General features: G+C 35.9%; 2 protein-coding genes across 2 annotated transcripts; both read right to left on the bottom strand.

Moving 5' to 3' along the window:
* Positions 1-1,244: 1,244 nt before the first annotated feature.
* LOC114760290 (protein C2-DOMAIN ABA-RELATED 4-like) lies at positions 1,245-4,072 on the bottom strand. The gene is made up of 3 exons (XM_028949546.1): positions 3,885-4,072; positions 2,716-2,811; positions 1,245-1,770 (listed from the first exon to the last, which is right to left on the bottom strand). The coding sequence occupies exons 1-3, from the start codon at positions 4,029-4,031 to the stop codon at positions 1,486-1,488; spliced, it is 528 nt and encodes a 175-aa protein (XP_028805379.1). The 5' UTR covers positions 4,032-4,072; the 3' UTR covers positions 1,245-1,485.
* A 1,584-nt stretch (positions 4,073-5,656) lies between these two features.
* LOC114760346 (translocon at the outer membrane of chloroplasts 64) lies at positions 5,657-14,313 on the bottom strand. The gene is made up of 13 exons (XM_028949609.1): positions 13,962-14,313; positions 13,373-13,525; positions 12,582-12,706; positions 10,734-10,859; positions 10,449-10,631; positions 10,151-10,295; positions 9,680-9,848; positions 9,108-9,242; positions 8,488-8,688; positions 7,171-7,298; positions 7,017-7,068; positions 6,425-6,494; positions 5,657-6,175 (listed from the first exon to the last, which is right to left on the bottom strand). The coding sequence occupies exons 1-13, from the start codon at positions 14,162-14,164 to the stop codon at positions 6,096-6,098; spliced, it is 1,770 nt and encodes a 589-aa protein (XP_028805442.1). The 5' UTR covers positions 14,165-14,313; the 3' UTR covers positions 5,657-6,095.
* Between the last annotated feature and the right edge of the window lie 552 nt (positions 14,314-14,865).

Consider the following 14,865-nt stretch of genomic DNA (forward strand, 5'->3'; position numbering starts at 1 on the left):
ATTCTTTCCTTTGTCTCATTCATTAGTTTACCTCTACCTCTTCTATTTGGATTCACCACGCCCACTTTTTTCCCCGCTAATAAAAATATCTCTCCAATCTATAAATTGGATTGGTGGGTCCTCATAAATGAAATAGTATGTTGTTTATAAAATATAAATTAGATTGGATTTACCACACCTGCTAAAGCTTACGAATCTGTGGTTTGTAGGGGTAGATTTGATCCTCACAACCAATGAAGATGGATATAATAAAAAAAAAAAAACTAGTCTCTCGTAATATGATAAATTAATATTTAAATTTTTACTGAAAAAAATATACATATTTAATTTCCGATAATATTTTTTGACCAAGATTACCTTTAAGAATAAGAGGATGCTTGTTTCAAAAAAAAAAAAAAATGATCCGTGCAAGTAATTTTTCCTGCACAAAATGGTGCTGCCTGCTGTGGCGTCTTTTTCTTTTGCCGCGGGTCAACCATGTCACTGACCCAAATCTAACATCACATGATTATTGCAGGCAACCAAAAAGGATCACTCAGACTCTGCCTTCGCCTTAGCCGTCGTTAGTACCACATGTAACAACAATCAATTGTCAAAGCTGATCTTCCATTCAAAGAATTAATTTCAGTTTAAATGTAAGCCTCGAGTACCGATATGATATTATTATTGCTGGTGTTCAATTACATATAAATATTTCCACCAGAAAGAGCCACGTCACAACTTGATTAGTTCTTTTAAGTATAGCACATCGTTGACTAGTAAAATTACAATGGAAAATTGATCATGTTTTCCTCCTCTGCACCAGCGGCTTTGAAAGAGCTTGTTACGAGTAATCCTACAGAACAAGGAGTTTTGCACTCATCATGAGATCCATATATCTCTATTTGTTTTGTTTGTTTATTTACAAGTACTTTTCATAATGGTTAAAAAATTATGATGCAAATATCCTTCTAGGAACAAGACGAATAGTCGAGTACAAAAGGGCAGAGTAGGTGTAACTACTGATGGATTCAATGAATCACTAGGAATTTTTTTTCTAGACCCCCTTGGAAGAAAGAATTGAGAAGCATTTTTTCATAGCATTTATTTTTATTATTATTTGGATTAAAGATATATATCAAATTTTGTACACCAAACGAGTAATCTCGGGAGACTTCCTATTGAAAATTCGGCCGTTCAAAAGGCATTAGAGCATATCAGACCAAATGATTAGGAAATATGGATTAGGGTATATATTGGGGTGGGGGTGTAAAATCACAGAATGGTTCCACAAACTAAGATAAGATTTTCCCTCATCACACATCAATCATCAACATGTTATTTACGGGCTCATGAAACAACACGTTGAGAAGAGCTGCCGAGTCCCCTTGCAGAACTGAGGGTGTCGGCAGTAAGTGAAGGAGAAAAAACCAACAAACACGTACATGATAAGATGTTTTGATGAAGAGGACGACCAAGAGAAGCAGAAAAGTCAAGTTCTGAACCCTACTTAGCACGTGGAAGCTCAATCCATTGCAGTTGGATTTCGAGTTCGCCACTCTCGACATGTCGCAATCTGAGGGCCATGTCTTGGATAATCTTGCCATCGTTAAACACAATGCAGCTTTCCTCTGCTAGGCAGTTTTGCCTGCTTGGTTGCACTCTTGTTATAATTGTACCGTCGGGGAGGTCCGATACTTGCATCCTCAAGGCTTCTAGAAATGGAATGATATCAAACTCTGCATCTCCCATTGGGTCATCTGGGCTCCAGGTATCATGGTCATACACGGTCTGCACTCACAAAGAGATCAAGATTTTGGTGTAAAATTAAGGCGCCTGATTCATATGCTAAATAAGGTCTTATTATTAGGACCGGAGGTAATATAATATAATATATAAGCAAATTGAATGATAGGAGTAAAAAAGACGAAATAGGTATTCAGTAATGATAAAAAGAGTATTCATGTATTACAGAATCGATTCCTTTTTCATTGATTAACCCAAACGGGACCTAGGAGATTGATACTTGATATTTCAGTGTCTCAGAGCACCGAAACCAAAAGAAGCAAATAGAGGGGGAAAGAGATTTTTTTTTTTTTTAAAAATGAAAAAGAGCAAAGGAAGTTACGGCAAAGAGAGCGCACTCTCCTTTTTCAAAGAGATTTTCCCCCCTAGTGGAATTAGATCACTCTAATTGATATGGACAGAAGTGCTTTTGTACCTAGAGTCACAAAACATTTGAGGTCAAGATATATTTATTATGTACATATCATTCGAGTGAGAACAGTACAAACCTTATGAAGTTTCTACACTACCATCATTTGAAAACACTAGGGCCATATTATCCTAGTTGAAAAGAATAGAAATATGACGCCCAGAGCGTGTTGTGTTTTGGGGAGGGGGGGGAGAACAGAAGCAAAAAGAAAACAAGAAAGTTTTATTGCTTCAAAATTCAAAGCAGAGCAATCCGTGAGGTGCTAAATTGGTGTTTATTACTAGTAAGCTGTTCAGGTGGATGTCTGTGTGTGTAGATTCACAATTGGCGATTGACTACCTTTTCTTTTTTCTAGATACTTATTCTCATTCCAACGAGTGGCATAGACACTACAATATGAGTATTAATTTTTCATTTAGTCTTGAATCAAAAAGCTATGTACTTCATCATATTTGGGAGATGAAAAGGCAGGAATTAGCTCAGGAAGGTTCATACTTGAGAAAGATGTACAATAATCTTACCAATATTACCGGAAGCTTCGGGTCCACAACAGAGAGCGTAAGTTCTTCATTCCACTCAGGATTAACATCCTTCTCAATAACGCGAGTCTTGAGTTTCTGGCAAAAGATGCATGGTTGTACATAGTTAAAGAAAAACAACTACTCAGGCATTTATGCATGATTGAAGCATGTTGGAATAAGAAGTGAAACAGAAAAATACCATGTAACCAAAAAAAAAAAAACAACAGAAAAATAACTCATCTCGTGACAAGATACAATCCTAATAACTCAAGTTTGCTCAGTCCAAATAGGGAATTAAAAATACCTCTTGTTGCCATCAGTAAGGATTGGAAACAAGAATCACCTTCGAATTATTTCTTGTGTTATTAGACACTGTATAATTGTACTAAGATAACAATATATTGTCCTTAAAACTTTACACCAAACTTAATGCGTTGCTGATGAATATATGCAAAGAGAAAGAGTTAATTACAATAAAATATCCACTTGCAGAAGACTTTCCAATCTACAATCTAAAACTAAAATTATTTGCAATAAAAAAAGAGAGGAGCTTCCTTGAGTAATTTAAATATGAACCTGACCGAAAAATTTTACGTGAATATAAAAAATGCGAGGGAAAAAAACCCAGACAATTTATTCATATGTAGGCAGAATTTGCATCAAGATAATTTGCAGCAGGAAGAACAAAAATAGAGGCATTTGTGATTTGATTATATATTGTATAAAAATTATGTTTAAGTACATGCTCAAGGAAATTTGAATATGAGTTCTTCTGATAGAAATTTAAGCAATAATCAAACCACCATTAAAAATAGACCAAATCTTGGGAGTATGGCCAATAATCAGCACCTTAGACCTAAACTAGACGGGAATAAAAGAGCATAATAATTCCACACGACAGCAATCGTTGATACAGCATATAGAAAAGTGGAAACAACCAAAGAATAAACAACAAGATCCCCACGGGAGTCCAAATCAATGCGGCCGTAATGTTAAAAGCAATTACATATCAGCAAGGAATCATCATTGCGGGCGAAACAAGACGAGTATTAATTATTCGGCGGAGGTCTAGAATGCAATCGAGCAAAAAGGAGAAGCATACACGAAATCAATGCGAGAAAAGTTGAACATCAAAAACAGAGAAAGAAGTGAAAAGGAAGATAAGAGACCTGCTTGCCCATCTTGACGACGATGTAAGGATCGCTGCTACGAACATCACGAACAGCGAGATTGATACCACGCTTGATGTGAATCCTGAGAAGGCCAAGCATTTGGTCCAAGTGAGGAAGTTCAGGTTCAGCAGGTGAGTCCGCCATTGATTTTCAATCTCCCTGCCTCTTGTGATATCTCACTGCAATTCCAATTATTAATCAAACACAATGGTATGAAATCCCTGTTGCTCTGAAACGAGAGAAGAAACGTCGATCATTAACATTAGTTAATCAGATAAATTAAATGAGGAAGAGAAATGAGAAATCAAGGAAACGGAAAAGTGGGGCCCACCAGGATTCGGTTATATTTTTGGCGGGGCTATGGCGGAGGGCTTGATTGAATAGAAAAATGAGGAGGCAAAGGAGGAGGGGGCTGCTCTGCGAGGGGGATGACCGGCAGAATCGGTTCCCAAATGGATGGCACTTCAACGCCTTGACGCTGACTCCTATTTTTGAGCTTCCCCTGCAACGTGGCGTCCCATCATTCCTCCCATGGACTGCCCTCCATCACTAAACAGGTGCTTTCCCGCTTCTTTTCTTTTTCATTTTTAATTTAATTAAATTAATCGTCTCGTTTTTAGAAGCCCAGGAAATTATATTTTATATATTTATTTTCAGAGATTATTTTTTCTGGAATTTATATATATATGGGTGCGTGCGTAATTAGTTACTACCTTTGGTTCTTAATATAAAACTTTGTTTGACTTTTTTGGTTCTAAATATAAAAACCCAATCCATTTTGTCTCTCAAATTTATGCATTTTTTTTTCAAGAAAGTCATTCTGGCAATGATAGTTCTAGCCAATACACTTGATTAGTAAGAATATTTTAGGAAAGATAATATATATTTATTACAAATAACTAACTTAACTTCTTTCTTTAATCTCTTCAAATTAGTCAATTAGCTCTTATAATTAGGAGCGAAGGTAGTATATATTCTATTTTTTTTCAACATGACAACAATTAACAATTATTAATACGGAATTGTACGGAGTCAAATGTTTAAACTTCTAACTGTTGCTTTACCGCTCTCTCTAACGTTAGATGATTATAATTTTCAATCTTTAGTTCCCCTAAAAAAGAAAACGGTTAAACTCCAATGTACTTCTTTATGACAAATTAGCTTTTAGTCCCGCATCTTTATTACAATTTGACTATTTTATGGTGTCACCATTCATCTGCAGATAGAGATAGAAATTCATCAAATATTCCTTTTATGTTCTCAATTGCTATGGAAGAACCAATTCATCAATTCATTAAGGCCATGGCTCTCTTAGGCTGTTTCCCTCGAGTTCTGAAAATTAAGATGTTGGCATAATGCAGGGTTGGGTGGAATCTCCCATCATGATGGTACGAACAGAAGACAAATACCGGCCTTTGGCTCCCCCAGCTGAAGATATCATCAATTTACATTTTACCAAGTTATGCCAGACTAATTATTTTCTTAGATTGTTTTCCTCTATTGGTTACCCTTGTTATTTAACTTCTCTAGACTCTGCCACCTGAGAACAACTCAGACAAGAGCGAAATAAAACATTAATAAAAACCAGCATTTTAAGTTTTTCAGACAAACTTCTCACTGAATATGGCAATTATTTTCTTTTATTCGTTAATAAATGCATACATGTATGTATACGTATGCAAATACACGCAAACGTACCTGCCATGCAAGGAGAAATAGAACTGGCTACACATCCTACAATTTGTGGAACACAAGAAAACCAACATATGAAGCACTTTGGTTGGGCAAAACTGAGCACTGATCAGAGCAAATTATTGCAAGAGTATTGCATAATTGGATACCAAGGAGCACTATGCCTCACTTGACTGCTATATTACAATCCGAATCTATCCTAAGAAGCAAAATTGGACCACCTCCTGGCAAACGAGGATTACTAGTGTAATAGAACCTGATACAAAATACAAATGCTGAGAAATGAGAATGAACACTAAATGGTTTCCATGTCTCTTAATTGTCTTGCCAGAAAGGACAAAAAATCATACATATCTTTTTCTTCTGCAGAAACCACATTCTACATTACTCCTGTATGACTACAACTAGAAACGCAATTTGATTTCCCCCAATAGCATCTGGATCACCATTGTCGGGAGCGTGTGGGTAAAAACCAATCAACTGAGCCCTCAGTCTTGTTCATATTCAGGCACCCTATTAGAATAGTGCCTTCAATTTTTCAAGAGAGGAAGCTGCCCTTTTGTTTGTTGGCTCAAGTACAAGAACATATTTAAAATCTGCAGAATAAAGAATTGATGAGCCCATAATCTGAAATGTTCAGATAAAAAAGAGGATAAATTGGTGGCAAGCCCTCTTAATGAAGTTGCAGAATTGGACTGTCCAATAGTTTTTAAGCGAAATATGACGTTCACATCTCCAACTCGAATTAAGCACTCATGGTTCTTAACCGCTTAACTTAATTTCAAATAACATGATAACTACCTAACAAGCAAGAACAAATATGTGAAAAGAATGGAAGAGCTTACCATCAACTGCCTCCTTGTAGTAGCCTAGCATCTCTCTTGCTGTCCCTCTTCGGAAATAGGCTTTGACATTCTACAACAAACAAAAGATTAAAGGCTATTTTAACATGCCATAAAACAGTCACATTCCAGTCCAAACAAGTTATCTGTCACAAAAGCACATGGCCTACCTGACTCTAACCGTACATTTGGTTTCTAGTTGGACATGACGCACAAAGTAACAACAAAAGCAGCACATTTGTTTAGGCTTGGTTCAGAGGGGATGTTGAAAAACTTTTTCCTAAAATTTTATTTATCTGGCAAGTAAACTGCAGCACTCAATTACAGACCAGAAATGGGCTTGAAATTTTACAAGACCATTTTGCTTTTGCTGGGTCAGACTCAGAATTTATCTTTGTAGTAATGGTAAACCAGATATTTCGTCACCAAATTTCATCATCGGGATGTTGAATCCATACTTTTTTTTGGGTCAAAGAATCCATACATATTTGAAATAAAGATTAGTGTTGGTCATCCATAGTAATAACATATAATCACAAAACCATCAATAGTACTGTCGCATAGAACTTCAAAGATCACAGAAGACAGGGGTCACCTTTTTATCAAGCTGAATTGCTTTTGTACAATCTGCCTCGGCTTGAATGAAGCTGCATGTACAGGATTAAAAAAAATATATACATATATATATATCAAATATTGGCAAGACAACCATGAGGTTAAACTAGCAAGTTGCAAGAATGAAACACTACCTCCCAAGTTCAAGATATGCTGCAGCCCTGTTGCTGTAATAAGTTGCATTATTCCCACTGAGTTTGATAGCTTCTGTATAGAACCCAATGGCTCTCTGCCACTGCTTATCTTTGAATGCTTGATTTCCCTGAATCATTGAATGACAAACCAAAAGAAAAAGAATTAAGGGGAGGAAATCCAACAGAAAAGAAGAGATAAAGAGAAGACTGCAGATCAAGAACTCAGCTGCAGCTAGGTTCTAGAGAAATACAAATGGAAATCCTATTTAAGGTTTGACAACTACTTAAAACACAGTACATACGAACATGTGTAAGAGAAAGGGGTGAAAGACATGGTCTCAGTACTTCTCATGTACTCAAAACAAATGGAAGAAGAAAATTATATTGGCCAGCTTTTTGAAAATAGAAGGGCACATTATTTACAAGTTACATGATAGATCTACGATTTCTTGGAACAATTCAGTGAAACATACTACATAAATCCAATTTAAAAGACCTCTCAAACATTTAATCCAATAATACTATAGATAGTAATAACAAAAGGACCATTAGATCTAAGGAAGACAAAGTTTCACCGAGTTTAGCTCAGAGGAAAAACATAAAAGTAGATCAGAAGAAAACGATTTGAGGGAAAGAAAGGAACTCCCTTGAAACTTTCTTAAACTGCACCAGATGGAAAAGTGTAACAAGAAACATGGATTGGAGACGCAAACCATTTTCTCAACATTCAATTGTCAACGGAGAGATATCAATCTCAACCAAAAGCTTAAAAATTGTGCTTCTAAGGAACATCATCAAACAAAGCAGGAAACTCAAAATTGGTTTTCAGTCTCTGAATAGAGATTCTTCCAGAACTTGTACAGACTAGTCAGAAATTGGAATGACATTTCAAAACACAAGTAGGCAGAAGGAAATATTTCATTAAGCAGAAAGTTTAAATGAAATGAAACTATAATTGGTTGGTTGGCATTCTACATCAAAGGCATTCATAGAATATAGCCTTTTTTTCTAATTCAGGTCAGAAGGGGACCCATCATGTAGAAGCAAAGCACTAATTTTCAATAGCATGGAGACATCCAAATGAAATGACATTGATACGTGCACAATTAAGAAACAAAATGAAACAAGCATGCCATGTTTAAACCTACCAAAATTATTGACAAATTCATGATCACCAGTCAACTTCCACTTTATAACGCAGGTCTTCAAATGGTAAGTTCATGGGTAAGTGAACCACACAGCATTATGCTAGCAACATTCTAAATTACAATAAAGTGAATTTTAGTGCCACATGTATCCAATTCATGACAGCAATACCTTCTCCTTTGCAATTTCAGCAGATTGTTCCTGAGTGACAACATTTCTCGATGATTTAGGTTTAGCGGCAATCTCAGCCTGCTCTTGGAGTGTTGTGTACATGGCCTGTACTGTATCCAGCAAAAAGCGATCACCACCATGTCGAGCTATCAAGGACACCGATAGAGGACACTTGTCATGAATTCCCATTGGAATGGAGACCTGAAAGCACATGTTATCAGATGATATGCATCAAAGATGAATAGCAGCAAAATCCATAAAAATGGAACAGCTTAGGAGTTCTACATCTTTCTTATTTAGGTGCAGTTCTCTATGCATATTAATAATCTCCTCAGTGTTACTATAGAGGCTAGCAACATCTATATTTGTGGGACAAAATCCATATATAATTAATGCAAGGGTATTTAAGTCATTCTCTAAGCCCACTAACGCATGACAATATGAGGAAATGACTTCAATATCCATACACTTTGTCGTCTATTAGGTAACAATTCGGTCTAAAACAAGACTGTGAAGGTTGCCACCCTCCACCTACAGCATTGGCAAGGAGGCCAATGATCCCCTATGTATATAAAAGATGGAAGTAAGCCCAAATTGCAAAAGAAGTATACAATATTTACCTGACAGCAACCTGATACGCTAGCAATACTCAACAAACTAAATGCCCGAGATTGATAGTCCTCTGACAGGATCTCCTTCCCACCCAATTTTGGAGGAAAATCAGCTACTGTGGGGATCACCAAAACTCCTTCATCCTTAAAAGCAACCAAAAACTAATAATTAAAATTTAGCAAAATATTTTTTCCTAGTCAATATATAAACTTTGTAGTTCCACGCTTTTGTGAAAGTTCCACTTTCACCCCTTTTTTTCAGTTGGGTGGTCTGTGAACCAAATGCTCCAAACAAGAATCAAATAGCACCAAAGACAATTGAGAGATTTATGCCACAAAGATACAAAATGCTATTGCTTGAGAAGTAACTGTCATATTTTCCTAGGGCTGATTTTTCATAAGTTCTGTTATATACATTGTGTGCATTTTCAAAAGTTTGTTTAGCAATGTTTCTGCCAATAGGATGAAAAGATTCTGGTTACTGATTCCCCTTTTGCTTACTCAGAATCAAAAGGCATTATCTGACACCAAAGCAATTGAATGAATAGGTGCAATATGGTCTATAGTCATAAGTTCACTACCTTCAGAAGAGTATTAACAGCAATACGCATCTCATCTCTGACGGATTTCCACTTTTCAACATCTGCATCTGATACCTCAAACTTCTCTTGCAACTGAGCTGAGATAGCAGGATGCAACGTAGGCTTTTCTGCGTTCATCCAGTCCTTATGCTTGAGTCTAAATTCATGTCTGAACAAGCAGATTCATACAACAATCACTATAATATCCAAATTGTCTAGACAATCATATTACAGAGATCTAAATAAACATGAACAAAAAAGAAGATAAAATGAAAAACAGATATCAGACGTGATAAAGACCCAGTTCACATTACTTTCAAATCACATAGCTATTTACCTGTTTACCAATAGTTGGGAAGATGGATATGCAAACATAAAATTTGTGGAAAACCCATCAAACAGAATGTATTTAACAAATTTGAAGCTTATAATTTATAACAAAAGTTCTATATTACAAATAAAATAACTGACCTCTGAAGAAACTGCATAACATTGGCAAGTAATTTCAGTGAAGAATCTTTCAGTTCACCATTTACATGCTGGCTGGCTGCCGCTTTCAAGCTGGGAACTTTGGAACTTATGTAGTCCGCAAGATTCATATGCTTTAGTACTTGCCCTGGAGACAATTTATGTTACCAAAAAATATAGTGCATTTGAATATGCAACAGAGAAGTTACTTGGAAAGACAACAACATGCATGCAATAAAGAACTTCTAATGGTCATAAGAATAAACCTTGCTAAAAAGAAGCATAAAGCAAAAGAACATACTTCCAAAAAGTTTCTCTGCGGATTTAATCACCACCTGAGAACTCTTATCCAAAGGAACATTTATATGTTGAAAACAATCATCTGCTATTATAATCTGTCGAGGATGGCGAGGAATAACAAATGATGCTGGCAACAGTATATGGCCAATGCGGTTCAAAACTTTAGGATCTTTCGCAAACCAACCTGTACAAGATTATGAGTCTGCCATGAAGCCATATGATAAGGCACTTGTTATCATAAATGAACAGTTTATTAGAAAGAGAAGAAATAATGAATCATCTGTACCAACAGTGTCCAGGCTTGTTGAAACAGGAATAATTCCCATATGAGAAACAGCCCCATACGAAGGTCTAAATCCTAGAACACCACAAAATCCAGCTGGTACTCTTACCCCTCCAACAGTATCGATACCTGACATAAAACAAAGGCATAAAAGCAGACAAGACTTTTCAGACTCAAGTAATGATTCCATTAAGTAAAACAAGATAATAAGTCGATTTTACAAATTATACCTTCATTTATCTTCATCAACAGAGCATATTAAATTATAAATATAAAGGTCTTTGCAACGTTTTAAGTTTTAACTAACAATGCATCCAAGTATTCGTTATGTTTTAAATCCATTCTTGAACCTAATTCTTTTTGTGGTTGGAAATCGAAACGGTAAAAAATACACAGGGATTCACCAGAGTCAAGCAAGAATGCAGCAAGAACACAGGGTGAGAAAACCTTGAAAAGAAATAACCACAAATGATCTGATCTTACCTCCAAAAAAAAAAAAAAGAGAGAGAAATTAAGAGGGGCATTGAACAGTAGATGATTGAACAACAGTCTAGGGTTACTAAGATGACCTCTTCAAGAAGAGGTACCTCATGCTGCCAACGGACCATCCCCCAAATTTTAACAATTCAAATTCAGCAGTCCAAAACTTGAAACAGATAGTCTTTCCTACCCTCTTAGATTAACATAATTTTATCAAGCGACCAAGGTCCTGATTCATTGCCTTTCCCTTGAGAGGTATGGCCCACCTGCAGCTGGTGTTAGCAAAACATTATTCTTTAGCAAGCTATTATTCCTGCTAATTTTTAGAGATTTCTTTGGCACTTAATCATTTAATATGGTATTTTCTGCTGTTTGTTCCAGGTTATAAGGAGGTTAAAGGAAAGTTTTATCACCCTGCTATAAGACCAGCAATGCTATATGGTAGTGAATGTTGGCAAAGATGAGAATGCTAAGAGGAATACATGGTCATACAAGAAAAAATAAGATTCGTACTAAACACATCTATCGAAAAGTTGGAGTAGCTGCTATTGATAAGAAAATGGTAAAAAATGGTTTCAAATTGTTTGGTCACGTGCAAAGAAGGCCTTTGGATGCACCAATAAGAAGGGTTGATCAAACAACATGGAGTCCCCTATAAAAAGATGGGGGAAGGCCAAAGAGAACACTTCATCAAGTTATTGAGTAAAATCTTTCAATTAACATATATCCAAAGATTGGGCTTTGGATAGAGCCCAATGGCATTGTACGACCCATGTAGTTGACTCCACCTAGTAGGATAAAACTTTGTTGTTGTTGTTCTAGCTTATAAGGAGATTTAATTACTTGTCACTATCTATTTTGTTATATCCTAAAATCTCTCAGATCTTGATGCATTTGAGCTGCAGGATCAATGCCACCAATCCTTTAAAACTTGTTCCATATTCTGGAATAAAAAACAGACAGAGATTATCCTATGTTTTTGCTGTGTTGGCGACTATCCTATTAATAGTATAGACAGATTTATACTTGAATTCAACATGTCATATCCATATAATAAAAAGCCGACAGTATGTAGAATATAGATGAAGGTATCAGTCCATTTCTTCAGAAATTTAGTTAATTTCCACAACATTCAACTACTTAAAGCATAAATTTAATGCCATCCACTAGTGCGAATGAACTAGCAACGCATCAATAGGAAACCTGAGTGTTACAGTGCAGTTGGCAACAATTCGATTAGTATTATGTATTAACAACAAAAAAAGTAAACATATAGATCCAGAAATTCAGTTAGTTACAGCAAATTCACCCCGTGTCATTATAAAACCAAACAAGTAGCACGAACAACTAAAAAGACAAAAAACAGCCCACCTAGAGAAAATTCAACCAAATCAGCAGCAACAGCCACAGCAGCACCACCACAGGAGCCACCTGGTACTCGAGCATGTACAGCGGGATTGGTTGGTGTTCCAAAATGCTTGTTTTCACCACTGATACTGAATGTAAGAAAGACCAAAAAGAAACATAAATTTCCCAAATCAAGATATGTAACAGGAGTTAATATTACAGAGAACACAAAGTCACATTGTCTAGGGCTTTTATATGGAAATCATTTATATAGTTTTCAGATCACATGTATCATGTATGGGAAAAAAATATTTGAGCGTCCATTCTAAGATTCAGTAACAATCAAAACGAAAAAGAAAAAACAACTTAGAGTAATCACAACTTCAAGGGATGAAAGCAAGTTACACATAAGTCATAGATAAGCTCGTTAATACTCATAAATTTGCGATAGTTAAGGCCTTGAAATAATTTACAGTGATATCCTTCTTCACTTTTTTTTTTTTTTAATAATAAAGCTGAATTAACACTTGACAACAATTAGAACATTTCCAAAGCATCTCACGATTTTCACACATTTTTACATGATTTTTCCGAGTTGAGTTGAATTACACAATTCATGGTCAATTTAAGATTGCTTCTGATTCAAACATGTATTCGTATCATTGGGACCTTTTATAATCAGATTATTTGAATCATGATTCAGATGATATTGATAACTATGACCATCTATTGAAAGGGAGTTCCCCCCCAGTATGCAGCTATCAGTTTTCATATCTCATCAAATTAAATCTATAGGGGGGGAATATGATACCAACCCAAATGCTAGTTCATCTACTACGGTTCTCCCAATGCAGGTTGCACCTCCTTCAACAAGAGAAGAAACTGCAGCAGATGTCTGAGAAGCGGGTCCATGCGTTCTTGCCCAGTCTGGATGGCCAAATGAGGTAACATATCCATTTATGTCAAACCTGGATCAGCATGATAAAATTTTTGTAAACTAGAAACCGCAATAGCTTCATCAACAATTGCAAGTTTGCAAATACAGGCCAAACAGCTCTAGTTCTGCAAGTAGATAAGATCTGAATGTAAAGTAAAATTTCTTCTGGAAAAAAAAATATTTTTGGGGGTCGAAGGGGTGACATGAACCTAGAACCTTAATCGGGAGAAAGCCCTTTAAGCGAAACTACCACCAGATAAATATATCCCGGTTCAAAAGTTAAGAACTGATTGAAAGAACCCTTAACGGGATGAACTTCGAATTCGATATTTAAAAAAAAAAAGTACTTCCATTACCGAAACCATCAACACAAGCCCTGACACATAACAGCAGCATATGTTCCCTATTCTGTCATTTCTTTCACAAGTTTTCCCAAGCAACAAAAATGCACAACCGCAGTGACTTACACATCAGAAACGGCGAAAGTGAGGCCGGTAAGTGGGTGAGGGGCTATAGGGGGAGCAGGCTGCGGCGGAGGAACAAGAAGAAACTTTTCGACAAAAGCGCCAAAGTCCTCTTTGATGACCTTCTTGAACTTCCTCGTCATTAGCAGGATTCCAGCCAAGCCCAATCCCAAAAGGACCCATAAATTGGCGGATTGAGACGCCATAGGTCCGACGACGTTCCCCGAAAAGCAACGAAGAAGGGTTTACGAAGAAATGAAATGCTACCGTTGAGAGTAGAGGAGAATACTGAAAGTCTGAAACCTAAAGAGGAAGGCTGGCTAACGACTGCGAAGAATATATAGGATAGGAATGATATCCCAGGCTGCGTGCTATCACTGCTATACATCATCAAATTTGAGGGTAATATTATTCCAATCTGTCCTCCATGTTTCTGATATTATCGCTTAAAACCACCGCCTTCAAGTTTTTCTCCTTTTGACTTCAAATATGTCATTAAAATGGAGAAATGGATTGAATGATTTAACAATTAAACGGGTAATACAAATTTTGATCCCTCAAGTTTTTTTTAGTTTTGATCCCTCAAATTTCAAACTATAAATTTTGATCCTTTAAATTTCTATTTATTTATAATATTAGTCCTTATAATTTAATAAAAACTTGGATCATTTTGTCCTTTCAAAGATTAAAACCTATGATTTAAAATTTGAAGAATCAAAACCAAAATGAAGATAAATTTAAAGAACCAAAAATTATATTAACTCATAATTAAGACTCGAAGAGTAAAAGTATATAACATTGTTTGTATTCAATAAAAATTAATACTAGTTAGTTGTCACCCAAAAAAAGTTAATAGTAGGTAGCATTAAAAATTAATAAATTAATTCAAAATAATACTATAAAATTA

The sequence above is a fragment of the Neltuma alba genome, unplaced genomic scaffold (assembly GCF_004799145.2).
Source record: "Neltuma alba isolate B1F8T4 unplaced genomic scaffold, ASM479914v2 tig00010970_pilon, whole genome shotgun sequence".
NCBI classification, from domain to species: domain Eukaryota; kingdom Viridiplantae; phylum Streptophyta; class Magnoliopsida; order Fabales; family Fabaceae; genus Neltuma; species Neltuma alba.